The following is a 21706-nucleotide window of genomic DNA, read 5'->3' on the forward strand; positions in this document are numbered from 1 at the left end:
TATGCAGAGTCTTAAGCCTTTACATTTTAAATACAGGAGAGCTCGGTTTTGCTTGCTTAATATTTAAACATCTGCAGATCCCAGGAGCTTTCAGTTGATGTGAAACTTCTAGTTTATTATTTACTTTCCTTAAGAGCTATGGTAAGACCTTAACACGCACGATTATGGAAGGGCTTTGCACAGAGTTTCTGATTACATTAAGACTTAAAAATCTGAAGGGATTATACATCACTGGGAAGCAGGAAGGAATAAAACTGCCTAAACATTGTGCACCTCTGTAGCATTTACTTTATTTAAAATTTCTTATGTTTCTGAGAAGAGATCTGGGCTCTTGGTCTTGTTTCCCTGACCACAGTACTGCTCATATTATTGCAGGCCTTTCTGCTGGCTCTATGCAATATTTAGTCTTCTCTTAACTTTTCTAGTCTGCTTCCTACTTGCAGATAAGGGAAGTCTCAGCTTATAGCTAAAGATAACCTGTAGCCCCACGCCGGTCATTTGTATAGGCATGAGTATGAGCAGCTCCCCGTTTTCTGTAGTTTGGTGGGTATGAGCCGTTCTGATCACTACAGAGAAAAACCATAGCTCAACGCATTTGGTAATACAATAGTTTTCATACGGAGACAGAACTGCTGTGTAGATTAATTAATGTTTGTTATGTTCCTCAATGTGTTAGCAAGGAATGTCATAGACAGCTGACTAATAAAACATTTTTCTAGTTTATTAAAATAGCTTCTTCATTGTTAGCATAAGAAATTGCAGAAGATAATTCAATTGTTTCTCTAATGGCAAGGGCGTACAATGTAAGTATGTTTCTGTTCATTTTGCTGCTGGAGGTCCAAACTTATATAAACTTAATCTTATAGAGCTATTCCATTAATTACACTCTAAACTTTTTTAGGCAAAACTCATTTGGCTTTTACCATGGTGGATATTGTGATTCATTAGACTGTCCAGCAGTTCCTTCCGTAAGACAAGGTTGCTGCAAAAAAACTCTTCATGCTTGGAAGTCAGGTTCTTTGCTTTCATAGTTAGGCACCTTAAGAAGTTTCATCTTCCTAAAAGTCACAAGGGCATTTTACTCTTAGTAGTTTCTACAGTACTATAGCACATAAAGAAATGCAGTTAAATGTGTTGCTGTTATTTGCTTTCCTGAGGCCTTGTCTTTGCAGACTTTGTTGTTCTTGCAGACTGGTAGATTGTAATATGTGTTGCAAATACAGTAGTGCTGTATGTAACGGATTTTAATTTTCAATACGTCTTTCAGTAGTTAAACAGTTTGTGGAGCCTAAATCAGAAGATGAAGCTGATTCCCACAATCTCCCAGAATCAATTATTCCTATCTGTTCGGAATATGGTGGTGATACACTGGAGGAGTCTATGGAACAGCTAAGGAAGGGGCTGGAAAGTGGGACAGTCCTTATTCAGTTTGAGGTAGGTAATACTCAACTCTCAAATGCCATTAATACAGACCAATAGCTATGACCGGCAAGTAACGTAAGGGCTAAATTAATTGGAAATTTCATTGCTCCCATTCAGTCTTATCTCAAGAGAGCAAGAATGTGACTTGCCCATGAGTTTCACCCTTCACTACTTAAGATAGGGAAGAGTTACCAGTCTTGCATAAAACAGCATCTGCTGAGAAAAATGTGTTTTAGTTAACATGTTTCTAGCTCAAGTACCCAAAGCTTACTAAATTAATTTATTTTCTTAATACTTTTATTGAGTAAAATAGTGGGGTTTTGACAGAGGTCAGTCTTGTATTTTGTTTCTTTTTCCATGCCACTCAGTGACATTTCTAAAATATCTTTTATACCTTAACTTAGGTTTTCAAGTTTTCATGGTTTGCCTTCTTTCATGGAATAACAGGACCACTTGACTATTCCTGATCATCTTCTCTTAGGGGCTGATATGAAAGCGTAGGAATAATTTCCTACACTTAATTTCCATTTGCAGGATATTTGTAATGTCCAGTTCTGTGATGTTTCTCCCTGGCGATCTAAAACACTGAAGGTTACTCCTTGGGCAAATGACTTCGTAGGTGAGATTCCCCTGTATATAGGGTGAGACTTGGAAGAACCGCTATGCAGATTAATGAATTAATGCTTGTCATGTTCTTCAATGTGTTAGCAAGGAATGTCACAGAAAACTGAGTAATAAAATGTTTTAGAGTTTATTAAATTAGTTCCTTCAGTGTTAGCATAAGAAATTTCAAAAGATAATTCAGCTGCCTCTCGAATGGCAAGGGAGTACAGCATAAGTATGTTTGTGCTTGTTTTGCTGTCGGGGATCCAAACATTTATAGTAACTTTGGAGAAACCCTGGTGGTTATGATACATAAATTTCGCAATGTTGACTTCTGGAGTAACCCTTTCTGACACTGAAAACTTGTAGAACAGCAATACCATTTTTCCCCATTTTTATATTTTTCCTTCACTATTTTTTCAAATTCCCTAAGATTCAATTTTGGTGGCTAAAGCATTGTGGTATTGCTTATTGCATAACCACTCTTTTTATGAGGTTCACTTTGTTTCCAAGATTTCTGAGAGTTAAGATTCCCCTTTTTTCAAGGAATTGTAGACTGTGGTTCATAGTTCCTTTCCAAAATCCTCAGCACTGGTTGCAATGCAGCAGTAGTAATGAGTGTGTTGGCTATTGAAACAGTAACTCAAAAGATATGAACTAGCCTTTCAATGCTTTGTTAATTGTCAAAGTTGTAGACTGAAGTTGTGCACAAAGTTCATGCAATAATCTTCGTAGGATATTTGATCCTTTATGACTTTTCCTGACAGCGTTTTTAAAAGGATATTACTGATGTGTCAAAAAAGTGAAAACCTTTTTGAAATCTAATAAACTAGGGGACAGCTTAGTGGCCTTCTTTCTTTGAGTTCATTCTTTAGTGACCTTCAAAAGCAAAGATAATTGCAGCATTACCTCATCAGCTTTGGTGGCTCTCAACTCTCCATTCACATGAGTAAAATAGTAAATAATTAGCCAGTAGACTATGAATAATCAAGTTTTTCCAGAATACGTTCCTCCACTTCAGCAGAATTTAAGTCTGTCAATGGCAAATGACTTTTGGCCAGGCAACAATAATGAAGCTCCAGAATTGTTACTTAAGTTTAAATTATTCTTCCTTGTCTCCCTAAAAAAACAGAAATCGCAACTTGGCTCTAGTAAAATGGAACTTGAGTTATAACTGATAGAAGCTGTTTGGTTACATGTATTATCAAGTTCTCTTCTCATATGGCTTGTTTATGCTGTTCAAGTAGAAAAACGTGGTGAGCTGTGATACCGAGTCTTAGGATTCAGTAAATCTCACAGAAGAACAAACTTTTTGTGTATTATTCCTTTTCTCTCAACCAAGTAGGGGAATTTTAGTCTCCTATTTGTTTCATTCCATTTTATGTGTGGAACCATATTCTAAACCTTCATTAAACACATAAGATATAATGAGCTCTTTGGTAAGTGTTCCATGAAGTATTTAAACTCTGGCACAGCCAGGTTAATAACTCAGTTGTAAGTTGCTTTCATGTATATTAAATACAGAAAAACTGTAGTTGTATAATTGCATTTTTTTATTTTGTTGTTGTTTTTCCCCCTCTGCACCTTTTGTTGTCTTTATACAATGCACTTAATGCATTTTGACCTCAAAATCTATTTTTGGTTATACACTTCTATGCCTACATTTACTCCAGATAAAGTTTGCAAGATAGGGCTTAGCCCAAAAGAAGGAGAGTCACATATTAAGAGACTGTGATACATTGAAGCTTTGTTTTTTCAGGTACTTGCAGGATTGGATGTGGTGGTTTTAGACCAGAGAATAGAAGTTTGTTTGAATTCTTTGTGTTACAGTTGATTCCAGAAACTATCAGTCTGCACTGTTTTTTTTTTCTTCTGATGTCTTTTATTGCTTGTTTCTTCCACCCTCAATTCTGTTTTCCTTCTGGCGCATAGTTTTATAAGAAAAAGGCAACCTTGCAGGGAAACACACTTCCTCTTTCTTTTTTTTTTTTTTTAAGTTCTTCCAGAGATGATGATGGGCTAGTGATATCAGAAATTCTTGTAATGGTAAAAAGTACAAAAATCTCTCAGGTGAATTTTGCAGATGATTAGGAAAAAGATTAAAAGAACATAACTTATGATTTTTTTTTCAGTCTATGTATTTTCATGTTAGTCTATTCAGCGTGTGTATAGCATAATCACATCCCTCAAAATTCTACCATTTTTCATTCTGTCTTGCAGCAACTTTATAGAAAGAAACCGGGATTGGCTGTTACATGTGCAAAGGTACCTCAGAATATGGACAAGAATAGATACAAAGATGTTCTACCTTGTGAGTATTAAGTACAGACTTTCTGCCTATTTTGCTTTATCCTCTAAATGATATTTTATAAAACTGTTGTATTGAACTTCATGATTAAAGATGTCATATAATCAAAGTCGTATAATTGTTCATTTTCTTTTAGAAAAGGTAATCTATTTTGGTTTGTATTCTGTTGTTTGTGTGTCTGCAATTCTTCAGGTTTTTTACTTAGTAGAAAGAAAGTGTGCCCCTTAATTGCTAATTTGATTCCCTCTTGGTGTTTTTTTGTGTGCAGATGATGCCACAAGGATAATACTGCAAGGAGAAGAAGATTACATTAATGCAAATTACGTGAATGTAAGTCATAGAGAGACCTGCATTTGTTCACTTTCTGTATTACAATAGCAGACTAAATTTAGCCTTTTTAAGGAATAAGGGTTTTTCATTTTATATTTTGGGGATTTGTAAATGTAAAAGCTGTAAAGACTCATAATGTAAAAGTTTCTTTTGTGAAATGAACGGCCATCCTCATACACAGTGGATGCAAGCATGTGGTCTATACTGTAATATGTGCAGGGTCTTTAACCAGTAAAAATTATTTTACCTTTCCACATACTGTGAATGCTGAGGTTATCTCCTACAGTGTAAAACTAAGCCTTTTTACTCTAGAACGGCTTATGACCTACCACCTATGCTATGAAGGGTGCAGAAGATAAACCAGAGCCCTGATTGCCCTAATCATGTGTGTAGACTGGGAGACAGGGAGAAGAGGGGAAAATATGTGTTTGTGTCAGATACTTATGTTAAACACCTAAATCACAGAATCAGCTATTAATTTATTGTGTCTAGTACCAGGCAATAAACAGCTCTTGTACACCTTACCATTATTCCTCATTAAATATTAAAGAAAATCTGGAAAGCTTTGTAGTTTCAAGTTTTGAAATACATTTTCACTATTAATCATCTCTTCCTAGTTCAGCATGATGGACTGTAGTATCTATAGTGTACATCTGGTTTAATTTAAATATACAAAGATTTTTCACATAACAAATTATGATCTTGATTGTCTTATTGCTCAGCTTGCCACCTTAATCTTCCCTCAAAATTTCCTCTGTTTGAATGAAATGCTGAATTAAAGAAAAACAGTACTTGAGTAGTGAAAGCAAACTTTACATAGGGTTTTTCTCTCTCTTTATAGATGGAAATTCCTTCTGCGGGCATTGTGAACAGGTACATTGCTACTCAGGGGCCTCTTCCACACACATGTGCACACTTCTGGCAAGTAGTCTGGGATCACAAGTTGTCACTGATCATCATGTTAACAACTCTCACTGAACGAGGACGAGTAAGTGTTCAGGTTCTTTGTATGCTGAAGAAATGTACTATGCCTTTAAACTTTATTTCCATTGTTATGATTAACTCTAAAATAGGCCATTACGTGCTGTCCTTTTTTCCCCCCCTGAGAACCAGGCTCCATGTTGCAGTTGGTCTCCTAACAGTTCAGCAGATGTCTGGAAGTATTGAGCAGGTTGAGCAAAACCTGCAGTCTGGCTTCAAACAAGAGTCTGCCATTGTAGTACTTACTAGTTTTAGCATGCTGGCAGTCAGAATTTAACCTGCTTGTTTTTATTTGTTGCAGGTTCTTTCCTAGAATTGCTCTGATAACTCTTTTAATTCTGTTTAAATAAATTCTAGCACTCCATTAGTTTCAGAATAATACAGTGAAAAGTAAGGTAGTATCTGGTGTATTCTGTTGTACTCTGATTTAATGTATCCTTTGTAGTTTTAAAGATTAAGTTTTTAGATGGTTAATGTACATAGGGATTGGGTTTGAAGTTTTAGAAGCTGAAAACTGAACAGTTTTGGGGTTTTTTTTAAGAAGTGGAGGAGATGATGACTTCTGTATGCCTTCACTGTAGCCTTTATCTATATTTCCTACCTTATCAAATTTATCTGGCATCCCAATCAAAACCCAAGTTTTTGGAAAGCAAGAGAGAAAGTGAGGTCATAAACAGCATAACAGTTAGAGACCTAAGTAGGGACAGTTAAGTGACAATGTAATTCTTCATTGAAATGTATGAAAAGTGTGAAAGCTGAAAAGAAGCACATTTTAACTGTGGTCAGGTTATGTAGCTATTCATGGAGATGCACATTATTGAACATCATCTGGCACAGGAATGCTCCCTTCATCTTTCGACTGTATTGCAGACAAAACAGCTTGTATTGAGGAGAAACACAAATTAATATTGGTCTGTACTTTGCCCAGTGAGTTGGACTCTTCAAGGTAATTTGTTGCTAACTTCTAACCATCCTGCTGGTACATTTATGTACCACACACTTTTTATGAGTTTTGTTTATTTCAGAGATGTTTTACATTTGCCCAGTTTGTGGGTGAATTTTCAAGGATAAAAAAAGATGTACCTTCTTGCCAGAGCATCCCAATTGCCATACTTTTTCCCAAACCCTGGAGGTTTTACATTCTAGAATATCTCTTTTCAATGGCATTAAGATTTGCATTATAGGATAAAAAACATTTTTTTCCCCCACAGTAATGTTTGTTTTTTAGAAATGAATGCATTATTTTGGCTTAAATTTAAGGGCAAAAGTATTTCTGATAGACTACTACAGTAAAAGTTTCAGGCATAAAGGTTAAAATTTGGATTTCAAGCCATTGAAAATTGGGCCATAAAAAAGGTAGGATTATGAAATTTTAGCATTACAAGATTTCCAGCTCTTGCCACACTTTAAAAAAGAAGTTATGAACAAAAAAAAGTTACAGATGGCACAAGCAACGTTGATAAGTTGATAGAGAATTCAAGTTAACCAAAGCTGAAATATAAATGTGTTGGGAATATCAATTTGTTGGGTTTCTTTTGGAGCCAGTAACAATTTTTATTAAAATGTAGAGGCAGTGAAGAGGACAATTATAGCTCAGCTATTTTGGTCACACACAACCGAATAAATTTTTCAGTACAATGTCTGGGGAGTTATGTCAAGATACTTTTTTTTATGACTCCCTATGACTCAGCTGGACTTTAGTATGCCTTTTCCATAAGTCCAGTGGACTCATACTTGGAAACTCTTTGGTTTATATCTGTTACATGATGGCAATTAATTATAAGACTGGAGTTGGAAGTGGAAGATGAGAATATTTAATTACTGGGATGAAATGTTGGAACTTTTATGTTGATAGGCAAACTTGAGCAGTCTTCAGTGGACAAGGATTTCACTGAACTAGTATCTCACTGAAATACTTCAGTCTATTCCGCAATAGATTTTCAGCCTTTGATTAGTTGGGAAATGAGGTGGCAAACCTGTGATCAGCGCTGCTCTAAGCTTACCTTTTAAAATGAGGAATAGATATTGGCATTAGGAATGTTTCTACAAAAGTTGCATGTATACTGACTAGCTGTGCCTATCTATCTGCCTTTAGAAAGTGAACCAGAAAAAGGAAGAGTTTACCTGAATTTTTGTGATAAATTACTATAAATTTTATAGAGAATTTAGCCTATGTTGTCACATTATTTTCCAATTTGAATGTAAACACCTCACCAACAAACCAGAACAGATTTTATACCATTCCTTGAATTCCCTGAGCCATAGCATAGGGAGGGTAGGCTGGAAACAGAAGTGCTTGTATACAGTCTTGATGTGTACTTAATTTTTCTTCACAGACCAAATGTCATCAGTATTGGCCTGATCCACCAGATGTAATGGAATATGGCAGCTTTCGTGTCAGATGCCACTCTGAAGATTGTACAATTGCTTATGTTGTTAGAGAAATGGTGATTACAAATGTTGAGGTAAATGCCCGTTATCTTCAATTATCCCCAAGCAAGCTGAATGAATACATGTATGGTTAGGTAGATCTAGACTCTGAGCACGTATATCTCTGTGCATATACACGTTTGTGTGTGTATATATATACCTACACGCACACAATTTTTTATAAAAAGAATATGTATATATTGTATGCATCAACATAGTATGATTATTTCTTTAGAGCCTCTTCAAAAACATACTTTTTGAAGTTCTATAATACATTCATACATTATGCTGTACAGGTACTGTAATAAGCTTCATAAAGGACTTTAGTGCTTTTCTGTGAATAGTTTTACAGTCACTGACTCTTCACAAGTATTTCAATTTTCAATGAGAGTTTTTTCTAAGTAACTGTGCTCTTTCAAGGATGAAATATGGGTCACTTGGTTAATGGTGCATGCAGCTAGAATAGCTAACAAAGAAGCAAAGTGTAATAATGTTGTTTTCAGAGAAGATGCAGACTCTCACCAGTTCCTTTTCATTGTCTTTAGTCAGATTTAAAAAAAAGAAAAAAATCCTTATATATCTCAATTGAAATGTGCTCAATCTCCGTAACGTACTTATATTCCATAGCTGTTAATACTTTATGCTAATGGAAGGATTGTAAAGCAAAGAGAGAGTTAAATACATGGAATACTTCTTGCATATCAGCTTGTGTTGTAAAATCTACAGTCAGATCACATCTAGACTTCCCACAACCAGAATATAGGGGATGAAGTTTGGCTTTTGTTTGTACGTTATCCTACATTTCTTATGCATTTCCCTCATCATCTCTTTTCCAAAATCCTATGGACAGAAGTATTTTCTAAAAAGATGAGGGGTTTGTGCTATCATAAGATATGTGTGTAAGAAATCACTGTGTACTGACCAAATGCTAATATACAGTTCCAATCTTTTAAACTTCTGTATAGTTAAGTAGATCTTACTGTTACTAGAATTTGTAGTAGTAAGAAAAAGGAAGAATCTGTTTTAAAATGCAACGTTTCATTTATGTTCTTACAGCAAGATGATGAATCCTTTAGTCTCAGAAATTTATAAGTCAATCTGTCACTTGGCAGTGCATCCAAATTTGGTTTAATGTGATTAAGATTTCCTTTGTAGTCATAAACATGTGAGATGCCAGTACTTAAAGGTCTTTCAGTTAAGATGGTTTACAGTGTTTTGTTTCAGTTTCTAGCTGTGAGAAACCATCCAGCCAGGGAGCAGCATGATTTTTGGTTCTGTTTTTCAGCCAATTAATCTGTAAGCAGTAAATTTGAATGTCAGCACAGAAGAAATTAACCTCATTAAAGCAGTGCTGCGGAGTATATGTAGACAAACTTTTACTCCCTGTCACTCAAATTAGTTGATTGCCAATTACCTTTGGTTAGCTAATGCTTCATGTAAATGTTAGTTTACTCTTTTCAAATACTTCTTTTTCACGGTTAGTGTTTATCAAACTGATACATAATTTTGAGTAAATTCACCAATTACTGTGTTCGCTATGTGTTTTCACTGCAGGTGTCTCTTCACTAGCATGTGATAAGTCAAAATCCTAATGAGAATAGGGCAGTCATTTTTTTTTTAAGTTAATTCTTCTTGAGATAAAGGTTGTGTGAGAATATAGTGTGCCTTTGTAGACATGTTAACAGATGTGAGTTACAAGGATCTTCAACCGTGTAAACTGTTTCCTGATAGCTCTCACTTGAGAACATCCTTCCTAGTGCAAAGGCACATGCTTGCATAGATTTTTGTTCTGGGTTAGAAAAAGCATGCTAAAGCTAGTCCTAGCTGGTGGATGTGTGTGTGTTGTGGTGAGGGGAAGGTTGTTTTGAGGGGCTTTTTTGTTTGGTTGTTTTCTTTCACTAAAGGCAAGTTTATTTGTACATTTAAATAAAGTGGCTACACTCAAAAAAACACTCAACATTGGGCTGTCCCATACAGTAAAAATATGACCCTAGTGATTGATAGCTCTGTGTGCATTTGGCATTTCAGATGGAGATAAAAACCTTTTTAGCTTGTTAAAACATAGCAAAAGAACTCTCTGAAATACTGAAGTATCTCCTAGTTTTACACATCATTTTAGCTGCTTTCCTAAAGCCATCCAAATGTATTCTTCTGGAGGTATCTTGTGTTTGAGTAGACTTTGCAAAGCTTTATATGTACTACCTCTCACAGCTATTGTTGTTCTATTCTTTGAAGAATACATAAAAAATAATCTGAATTCAAACCAAAGTTTTATTATTCCCTGAACTAATGTGAGCATCATTGGACTGGTCTTTATGAAGACAAGTAGCTTTTAATAGTAAGATGGATAAAGCGGTGAAACTCACAAGAGACTTAATTGCTGTTGGAAAGGTGTATTTGTGAAAGAGTTGCCTGTGAATTAAGTTGCACAGATTCCAAATCTGCCTTTAGGGGAAAAGGGCTCAAAAGAGAAGTTTATGAAATTATGCCCTTGGCCTTTTGTTCATATATGATCAGAAGACTTGAGGAACAAGAAACTTTTTAGGATTTTTCTGACGCAGTTTAACTCGGTGCTGTTTTGCCTGTAATGGAAGATCAGCAAATGACTGCACATGTGAAATATTTGTAACCTTTCTAAGTCTTGTGAAATGAAATAAAGATTAATTTCCTGCCTTTTCTTTTCAAGGCCAAGATTGAAAGCTATCCTGTAGCAAAATGAAAGAAAAGCAAATAAAGCACAAAGTTTGGGGGTTTTGAGGTTGGGGTTTTTTATCATTATTTTTTAAAAAAGCTTCAGAACACTTTGGTGACCAGAACAAACAGAACAAAGGAAAGAAATGGTGTAGAGTGAGTGCAAAATTCATCACATAGTGCACTATTTTGTAAAACGTGATAAATATTTCTTTTTAATCATGGGAAAAATAGCATGGGAAGCCTGAAGCAAACTTTCATTCAGTTTCCTTTAAGATAACTGCCTTGCAACATATCATTGCATGTTAAATCTCTCCAATTTTATTCAGTTATGTTTTGAACCTTTTTCAATATTTTTATATTTCACCTGCATATTATTCACATAACTTCAAAGAATAGTAATTTTGCAAGTTTTATTCTGGCACATCTTATGTTAGTTGTTGCCACAACTTGTTAGCTGTTTCCAAATCTTGTTAGCTGTTTCCAAAGTGCCCTGTCATTCTCCCACCTGATTTGTTTTATTAACTAAACTAAATCATTCAAACAAAAAGAAAAAAAAATTCAAGATGTTTAAAAATGGATTGAATTTCATCCTTTAAAGACAAGTTATACAATTGCTATAATGAATGAGGACTGAGCACCAGGAGAGAGCACTTACCCCCTATAAACAACCCAGGTCAGGGTAATTAAGACAATTCCTTCTGTCATAATGTGGACTGTTTAGCATAATTGTGCAGACAGTGACAATGCAAATAGAGGGATTTGTGGAGATAAGGTTATGTTAAATTAAAAAGCTATCACTTTCCATGGACATCACACTGATGGAAGGGATGGTCTGAAGAAAAAGAAAATAAATTGATACAGCAATTCAAACAAATTGAAGGTTAAGCTTAAATTCATTTTGCTAAGGAAGGATATTGCTGTTTGCTGAAGGGAGGAGGTAAAGTTGCAAGATGAAGAATGACTGGTATCTTTCTGTTTATGAATGACCAGCATATAGACCTTCTAGTGACTGTGTTAAATTGATATTGGAAAATAAGGAGGTGATCGGTAACAGCCAAAACAGCTTCACTAAGGGCAAATCATGCCTGACAAATTTGGTGGCCTTCTATGATGGGGTTACAGCGTTGGTGGATAAGGGAAGGGCAACTGATGTCATCTACCTGGACTTGCGCAAGGCATTTGACACTGTCCCGCACGACATCCTTGTCTCTAAATTGGAGAGACATGGATTCGATGGATGGACCACTCGGTGGATAAGGAATTGGCTGGATGGTCACACTCAAAGAGTTGTGGTCAACGGCTCAATGTCCAAGTGGAGAACGGTGACGAATGGCGTTCCTCAGGGGTCGGTACTGGGACCAGCACTGTTTAACATCTTTGTCGGCGACACGGACAACGGGATCGAGTGCACCCTCAGCAAGTTTGCTGACGACACCAAGCTGTGTGGTGTGGTCAACACACTGGAGGGAAGGGATGCCATCCAGAGGGACCTTGACAGGCTGGAGAAGTGGGCCTATGTTAACTGCATGCAGTTCAACAAGGCCAAGTGCAAGGTCCTGCACGTGGGTCGGCTCAGTCCCAAGCACGACTATAGGCTGGGCGAGGAATGGATTGAAAGCAGCCCTGAGGAGAAGGTCTTGGGGGTATTGATTGATGAGAAGCTCAACGTGAGCCGGCAGTGTGCGCCTGCAGCCCAGAAAGCCAACCATGTCCTGGGCTGCATCAAAAGAAGCGTGACCAGCAGGTCAAGGGAGGTGATTCTGCCCCTCTACTCTGCTCTGCTGAGACCCCACCTGGAGTACTGCGTCCAGCTCTGGGGGCCCCAGGTCAAGAGAGACATGGAGCTGTTGGAGCGAGTCCAGAGGAGGGCCACAAAGCTGATCAGAGGGATGGAGCACCTCTCCTATGAGGACAGGCTGAGAGAGTTGGGGTTGTTCAGCCTGGAGAAAAGAAAGCTCCGGGGAGATCTAATTGCAGCTTAGCAGTTTCTGAAGGGGGCCTACAGGAAAGATGGTGAGGGACTGTTTATGAGGGAGTGTAGTGACAGGACAAGGGGTAATGGGTTTAAGCTGAAGGAGGGTCGATTTAGATTAGATGTTAGAAAGAAATTCTTTCCTGTGAGGGTGGTGAGGCACTGGAACAGGTTGCCCAGAGAGGTTGTGGCTGCCCCATCCCTGGAAGTGTTCAAGGCCAGGCTGGATGGGGCTTTGGGCAACGTGGTCTAGTGGAGGGTGTCCCTGCCCATGGCAGGGGGGTTGGAACTAGATGGTCTTTGAGGTCCCTTCCAACCCAAACTATTCTATGATTCTATGATATTAGATGAAACAAAGGTAGTGATGTAAATGAGTATACTGCCAGCACTTTGTCCTATAAAAACTGAAAACAGAACCTCTAATTTTGACACATTTTATTGTTTGGGCTGAGGTTTTCCCTGACACTTGTCTTCCTCGCCAGATACATGTCATACAACAATTTGTGGGGGGGAATGTTGAGTTTGTTCATGTTAAAGATTCTTAGATTGATTCACTGAAACTTTTGCTTCTGCACATTAAGTAAGACCTTGTATTTTCTCTTTCCAAAGAAATCTATATACATTTGACCATGTCATAAATGTCTTGAACAAACCTGTTGTGCTGCAGAGGTATTTTAAAGTCTGCACTGAACATGTTCTGTCAGATACTCATGGTAAAAGAAAACGAGTTGGCTTTGAATAGTAAAGAGCTGAAGAACAAAACTAGATGAGAAGTGTTATGGTAAGGCTGTACAGAAGCATAATAACGTGGGAACAGAGGTCCAAAGAAATGCCAAATGCCACTGCCAAAGTACCTACTCTTCAAAAACTAGGCTTTAATCCTGATCACTGATTTTTGGCTTTCAAGGTATATTTGTGAAGCTCACAAGCAAGGAGAGATTAAAAGATAATAGACCATTTCAAGGTTAATACATAGTTCTACATGGTGAAATTTCTTTTTCTTTTTTATTGAAGATTATATTATAACCTAGACAAAAAAAGGGCATTAAATGAAAAGGTGAAATGCAAAATCAAGTGCTTGGATTTTAAGAAAAATCAAAATTAAGGTTGACCTTTCAAGCCTAAATTTCCCTCTTTCTATATGAGTATTATCATTCTAAGCGGTGTGTTTTGGGTTTTTTTTGAAGAACACCTGATTCTTTTATTAACCCGGGAGAGTCATTTTAGGAGAATGAAACAAGGAAGCTTGCTTTTTGATGTAATTATAAGCAAGGCTACAAACTGCAGAAAAATGAAGAACGGATATTTTTGTGGCTGAACATCTTGACAATGAGATTGTTTTGCAAGTGTTGCGGCAGCCATTTGAAGCATTACCTCTGACAGCCCTATACTTTGTCAGGAGTTGTAATCCCAATGGCAGACTTATTAGGAAAGGCCATATGTCTTTACCCTGTGTTTCTGAGCAAAATCTAGGATGTTAGCTTAACCACGATGGAGTTGCTTTTGCAGTAAGATGTCTTGAATTTGCACAGGAGGGGTAGGTACATCTATTTTTTGACTGACACCTTTGCTGCAGCAACAATAACCATTATCAGAAGGGCAGTAACAGATATCTTGGGACAGATTTTATGTCTTGGGCCTCTGGAGCTGTTTGCCAAGTAAATGTGGGTCAACGCTGTGAAGTGGCTAAATGTTGGTCAAATGGCTGATGATAAACTGGGAAAATTACATGATCCAGAAATGTCACTGGAGTCTGTAAATAGTTTGGACGACTTTTTTTTTTAATCCACCATTTTTTAAACTGACTTGTGGAAATACCAAATACATAAATTTAATTGAAATCACCCCATGTGAGTGCAAAAACCATAAATATTTTTGGAACAACAAGGTGTATAATGTCAAGTTAGGCAAAAATAGCAATCAGGCCATGAGCAACTCTTGCTGTCTCACTTTCTGTAAGCTTAGACTTATAAAAAAGCACTAAAAAAGCTAGATTTTATAAAGATAAATTCTACATTTATCAGTCATTAGGATGCTACAATAATGACTGTCATTGAAAACCTCAGTAAAAAAAAAATTCTGGAAAGGATTTAAGATGACTTGCAGAGAATACTGGTTTGGACAGCAAGTTTAGTATAATAAGAAGCTACCTCTTATTTTCCATTACCGGATTTGTACAAAGAAGCAGAGTCTGGCAGAAATAATGTGCTTAAAAATAAGTATTGTTAATAGGACATGTACAGTGGGGCTAACTACAGGACCAGTAACTGTAATTCTAGCACTTTTTTTAATGTGTGAGTGCTAGGTTTTAGCAACTGTGATGGTCTTAATGCAAGTTATACCTGGAATAATTAACAAACAGCTATGTTGGTCTCTAGGGATGAATAGGGCACATAACAGAAAATGAAGATGATCACACCAAAAGCAGCAGCTCTGAGGACTAAGTGCATGCTCTTACTGTATATTCTTATTCCAAATAAGTCTTACGTAACATGCTTGTTGTACTTAATGTCTATGAACTATTTAAAAAAAAAATGCAAGTCGCTATATTTGAGCCTGAATTACTGATAAGTAAAAAATAAGTTCATTCTCTCTTTTCCAAGCTTGTAAAATGGCTTTTGATACTACAGATCGCTGTCGGTGATTCTCAGGTGTGATACTAGCACTTATCCATGATGCACGGCTAGAAGTTCTTGATGCACATGGAAGGTGACTGGATACTCACTCTCAGATAATTTTAGACTGAATCAAGTCTTTGTTTCACCTGAATGCTGTAATTCAAATGTCTCTGATTTAAGAGAATCGGCTCCAACTGTTATATTTAATTGCTGTGTTATCTCATTTCTCTTTTGAAGTTCTGATTAAGCACATGCACATTTGTAAAAGAGGACTTTTTAATGACATTTTCTTGCCATGTTTTTTTATTTTTTCAATCTGTGGCATTTCAGAAAAATTTAAAGTGTAATTATTTGATCAAGTTCAACTACATAATGGCAGCAAAGCTGAGTAGAAAAAGGCCTTGCTTTTTCTTGCAGAGATCCTGGTCATTGTGGGGTCTTTTGATGACCCGGATGATATAGATCCCAATGCAATTTGCATTGCAGTGAGCTTGGTCATTAAAGTTAGATTACATTGTCCACTTGGGCCTTATGCTAGACCTTTTAATTGTGATTGCTCAGGCTCTGCCTTTAAGAAGCAAAGTATGAGCTGTGGTGTTTATCTTCATGTCCCTGGAGCCAACTGTAAATTTCTGCAGTTACTTTGACTGGAATAAATTAAATTCCTAGGACTCTACTTGGTACGTAGGCTGTGGTTATTCTGCCTTCTGTATCTTACTAGCCTGCTCCCTGGGAGTGGAACCACTTCCTCAGGTGGAAGAGGAAAGCAAGCAGTTGAAAGCGTTCAAAACAGGTCATATATTTCTGTAGTTGTGCACTTAAGAGGAAAGGAAAAAAGCTTCTTAACATCACTAGCATCACAAAAACATTATTGTGTGGACCACTAGGGAGAGGCCAGCTTTTATAGGCTAATACAGTGATAAAGGTGAGTTTTATTTCAGTAGGGTGTCAAATGTTAAGTCTAGTAATGGTCGTTGAAAAATGCAGCTAACAGTTCTACTCTTGCTAAATACGCGGAAGAAATAAAGGAACATGAAGTCCTGTCTCAGTTTGTAAAGAGTGAGATCCTCATTGCATGATGCAGCAGAGCTCAGGAGTGTTTTTAGGTTTTTTTTTCCTTCCCACCCTAATCATTGGTTACATCTGCAGCATAGCAGTTGAGCCCAATCTGAATGCAGAGATGATTGAGTGATTTCATAATCAAAGTTAACAAAAAGCTAAGCTGAAAGAACTTCTGTAAAACTGTTTTTTTACGTAAAATTGAATGGAAAAAGAGCTCTTCATACAATAGAATCTTTTAACTAATTATATTGCTTCCATACAGAAAAGTATTCTTCTGTGGGTCATACAGAAGTCGTTCATATATGTACAATCAACGTGTATGCATGAGTAATATGTAGTTTCCTAACAGAAAACAGATTTTGCAAATGTTACAGGCAACTTTATATTATAACTGAATCTATAAGTACACACAGACATATCATATTTAGATTAGCTCGTGTGGCCCCAAGACCCTGTTATTTTGATATTGTTCTCAATAGTTCTGCTGTTTCTTTCAACCTGTTCTAAACTATTATACAGTACTACTATGCATAAGTCTTGTAGCATTTTACCTCAGGTGAATCATTGATGTCAAGGTATGATAGTCAATAAATTAAAAAAATTAAAATCTGTATAGATCACAGAAGTTAAACTTGATACCTCATTTATTTAGAAAACATTATGCCTTTTGCATGCTTTCTAAGAATTACATGTTCATACTCTACTCTGAATTTTAAAATGACAAATGTTTTCTACACCATAGGCATCTTATAGCATCTGCAGAATATGCTTACTGTGAAAAGTATGACCTGTATCTAGTAAACATCAATACGGGAGTCATAACACGGAACACTTTTTGAAACCTTACTGTATTTTAGACAGAACAACAACACACCATCACCCATCTCCAGTACGTTGCTTGGCCTGATCATGGTGTTCCTGATGATTCCATGGACTTCTTGGAGTTTGTGACCTGTATGAGGCCAAAGAGAGTAGAGAATGAGCCGGTCCTTGTTCACTGCAGGTACTTGTGTTTTAAAATTCTGGTTATAGAATTGCTTCAGCCTTAGAAATAAGCATTTGGTTTGAAAAGTTTGTCTGCAAGACAGGAGATTCCTTGAATTAGCTGAAGATGTTAAACTGTGCAATACCAGCGTTCACCGTTGAAGACAGAAGCGCTGGTGTTGTATCTAAAGGACAAGTTTCTTTTCTCTCTCCTGCAATCTTTTGGTGAAATGGCTTAGTCACGTAATTATCCCAGAGCTGATAATCTGCAGTGTAAGTTGTTCTCCATTTTTATCCTCTACCACTATTGTAACCTCATTTTGAATGGTACTGCAGAGTTGGGTTTTTTTCTGCTGTTCAAGTGCCTGTCAAAAAGCAGTCAATTAGTTCTTACCTTTTTTAGTCAAAAACACCAAGCCAGTACATTTAGATTTGTAAGCAGTTATAATTGTTAAAAATCCATTTACTTTGAGTGAGGTTTTAGTTTTATTTATATAAAAAATTCTTTTTAATAATTGGTAGAAAATATTATTGAAGTTTCTTTAAAGATAAGCTTTGTACTCTATTCTAATTCTATTAAGGTCTTCCTGTAATTTCTAAGGCTATTTAGCATCCTAGTATTAAGACTGTGATATGAATCTGGTGCATTGCAAAAACCTAATTTAATGACTATTTTTCTGTTACATTTCACAGTGCTGGAATCGGTCGCACTGGTGTATTGGTCACTATGGAAACAGCCATGTGCTTAATTGAAAGAAACCAACCTGTTTATCCACTGGATATTGTACGAAAAATGCGAGACCAGCGAGCTATGATGGTGCAAACATCAGTAAGTGATGGAGAGGAAGCCTTGTTTTCTGTATATATACTGCACTCGTCCAGTTTTAACAGACCCAAACATTTTTTAAATGATCTAGTTGTACAAGTCTTCAGTTGCCATTATATTTCATGCTTCCTACATTTAGCATTTAGCATGGTAGCAAAGGCTGCTTGGCTTGTGAGGTATGTATTTAACTTTTTGCAAATATTTCTTACCTTGCCATTAAAAGATAATTGATTTCTATACATTGCCAGTAGTTAGAACTCAGAAAGTCAGACTTGCACAAATCATCTGTTCATGGTCCTTTGTCTAAATTCTCTGCAAGAAGCTAGAATAATTTTTTGCTTTTCATTCTAGAGCCTTACAGGAAGTTATTAAACTGAAGGTAAAATTAAAGATTTTGTGGTACGATTTGGAGAGAGGAAGTGGCTTTTTTAAGAGTAGAAATCTGGTAGGAACAATATATGTATTTTTTAATTTGTGCCACTACTCAAGTTTGGAAAAACAAAGGGCAAGAACGAAATACAGGAAAATTTGAGTAGTATCACAACTAAAATATGAAAGTAGAAGGTGATTTTAAGATGGAAGTGGTTCAAAGACATTTTGAGATCATGAGGGCAATCTTGTATCAGCTTTGGAAATGAACATATTGATGTTACAGACCAAGGATGAAGGATGAGAGGCTCAGAGGTTGGATGACAGAATATTAAGTGTGGATTACCTCAGAGAGCTAAATGCCCTATGACAAATGGAAGTAAAGGGGTTTAGACCCACAAAGTCACTAGTTAAATTGGCCATTTTTGTCTCTCATCTTCAAAAGAAAAGGCCTTGGTTTCCACTTGATGAAGGGAAGGAAGAAGGTAACTTGAGAAGACAAATTCTATTCATTAACAGTTTAATTACTGCAGGAGCTAGCATTGTGATTGACTAGATGGGGGGGGAAAGTCTTGCGTCATCAAAGGATATGAAAGTGTTAGGAATTACGGAATTGCTTGTGTCACATTAGAGTGCTCTGTGAGCAGAGATGGTTCACGCATCCTGCTGGGACTCTTCTTCATCACAGGGTGAGTGCACTCTCTGGAAGTGCACCAGGACTGTGTGGTTGAGGGGGGAGTTGCCTGAATAGCCCTCTACCTCTTCCTTGCAGAAATGGAAGCTGAGCTTATGACACAGGATGTCATGAGATGAGAGACACTAGCCTCAAGTTTAAGGAAGCTGAATGTTGACTTCTGGAGTTGTACCTGTCTACGCCCCTCAGTTTCTAAAATGAACTGAGCAAGTTCAGGCTTAAACTTTCTAGAGGTAGTCATCTTTTTGAGAATCAGACAGGAAAACGTGAAGTAAACTTCAGCTTTCCAGAAGGCCGAGTCCCTCCTGTTACAACAGAAATCGGCAGGAATTGGCCTTGTACTCTACAGTTTGACATAACTGAAGAATATGGGGAATAGCGGTAAATACATTGACAATCAGACCCCGAGTGTGGAAAACTGAGTATCTAAAATAGGATTCTTTACCTTGCTTGCTGTGCTTCACAGTTGACTATCAGCACAACCAGGAGAGGGATGATCTGTAGCAGCAATACAGTGAAACTAAATTTACTTGTTTTTCTGAAGTATGCAGATACTGTTGTGAAAAGTCAATGAGCAGAATTGGCATACTGTGCTGTAAATGAGACACAGAAGCAAGCACTCAGCTGTGAGAAAACAGAATACCAAGAGCTGCATGTTAACATTTTGATCTATCCTGGGTGCTCTGTCGCATTCCCATGCTTGCATTCCAGCTAACCCCACTGCTCATATTTGATATTCAGCTTTGGTCTTCTGGGAGAAGCCATTAGGGATTGCTCAGTTGTAATAACCTTGCCTGAAGCATGTTCAGCTGCCCTGTGGGGATTGTGTGCTCCAATTCCAAGATGATACACATAGCCAGATGCATGTTGTGAGTTAGTATCAGATGAGGCGTACTCAGTAAGTATGAATGGACTCATCAGAGCTATTAACTGGTCAGTTTAGTGTCTGCTGTTAATGGTGTGAAAGCTGTAGTTTCTCAAAGACCTGTAATTTGGTCATCAGGAACAGCACAAGAAAAGCTTCGACCAAAACAATAAAGCTACAACAAAATTTGTGTAACTGTATGTCCTTTCATTTAAGAAAAAAGAACAAAGAAAAAAAAAGGAAAAACTAACCATTATGTTCCATTAAAGAGAAATGAGACATACTAGACAATACAGAAAGCAGTGCTTTAGAATGTACATAATAGAGCTAGTTATCAGCTGGGTGAGCAGTAAGAATACATGCAACAGATAAAAGCAAGAAAAGTAGAGTCTGAGTCAGAGGAAGCAATGCCGAAGTGTTCAAGTGTTCGTTCTTACTCGTTCAGTATCTTGATCACACAAAGGAGTTAACAGAAGTATTGAACAGAGCGCTAAATACCACACTTGGCTTGTTCAGGCAGTAAAAATATGCAAATGACAATAACAATGAAGAGAAAAGTCAAGGTAATTAAGAAATAAAGACAAAAGAACAGTGATATTGAAGGTGGGAGTAATTGACTGAAGGGTTGAAAGAAAAGGCAGGAAAATCGAGATGAAGAAAATTAATTTCCATCCCCCAGTTTTCTTCAAGTTTTTCTGTGCTTAAGAGAAAATGTATTGCAGGTTATGGAAAAGAGTAACGTCCCTGACTACTGGTATTTAAATGCAACCTAAGGTCCTTCACAGTCCAAGTGTTTTCTTTTAGCCCTGTCCTTGGACAGATATTGGGGGAATGTTTCCAGATGCTTCTGGAGAGTTGATGAGAGCTGACATACAAGGGCAGCTGGGAGAATATTTCAAAGGTTGCAAAAAGGGATTTAGAAAATGTGAAGCTGCACTTCTCTGAATATATGACATGGAGCTTTGAAGAAAGGTGTTCATTTTGGGGTTTTGACAAAAAGTACTTTTGGAGGAGAGATATGCTTTGATCTCTGTAAGTTCTTTTAAATTTCCATCATCTTGTGTTCTCAGAATTGTGTTATAAAAATTTATTCAGGCTACGTGGATTTTTATTTCTGCACTAGTCCTGTTGCTAATGTATCCTTGTATCACTTTTCAGAAAGAGGCTCCTGGGCTAATTTCTTTTAACAAATAAGTACATCACAAGATCAGGGAAGAAATAGTCTGTAATAGTACAATTCAGAAAAGAAACACCAATCTAATTTGTAAAAACTTTATAAGAACTAAATGAGCTCAAAACGTTGGGTGACAGAAGAATTAATGTGGCTGCTACTCTTCAAAAATATTCATTCCAAAGGTTTTGATCCCATTCTGTTACAAAAGGAGATGTGTGGTCTGATCACAAATTGAAAATAAAGCGATTCTATCTTCTGCAATAGTGTAGGTGGTTTAAAAAAAAAAAAAAGTTTTTAGCAACGCAGTTGGACCTATATGTCCTATATGGTAACTTTAAATGTGTTTTTGGTCACGTAACTTAAACGTGTCCAGT

At 36.9% G+C, this 21706-nt stretch overlaps 1 protein-coding gene across 3 annotated transcripts in view; it reads left to right on the plus strand.

Moving 5' to 3' along the window:
- Window positions 1-21706, plus strand: part of PTPN3 (protein tyrosine phosphatase non-receptor type 3) — a 178691-nt gene that overhangs the window by 148936 nt on the left and 8049 nt on the right. For all 3 annotated transcript variants that reach the window (XM_054817305.1, XM_054817306.1, XM_054817308.1), the window contains exons 20-26: window positions 1268-1434; window positions 4246-4336; window positions 4602-4663; window positions 5505-5651; window positions 7981-8109; window positions 17278-17423; window positions 18098-18233. In XM_054817305.1, coding sequence (XP_054673280.1) covers window positions 1268-1434; window positions 4246-4336; window positions 4602-4663; window positions 5505-5651; window positions 7981-8109; window positions 17278-17423; window positions 18098-18233 — 878 coding nt within the window. The remainder of the gene's footprint in view (window positions 1-1267; window positions 1435-4245; window positions 4337-4601; window positions 4664-5504; window positions 5652-7980; window positions 8110-17277; window positions 17424-18097; window positions 18234-21706) is intronic.

This window comes from Grus americana, chromosome 2, assembly GCF_028858705.1.
Source record: "Grus americana isolate bGruAme1 chromosome 2, bGruAme1.mat, whole genome shotgun sequence".
Lineage (NCBI taxonomy): Eukaryota > Metazoa > Chordata > Aves > Gruiformes > Gruidae > Grus > Grus americana.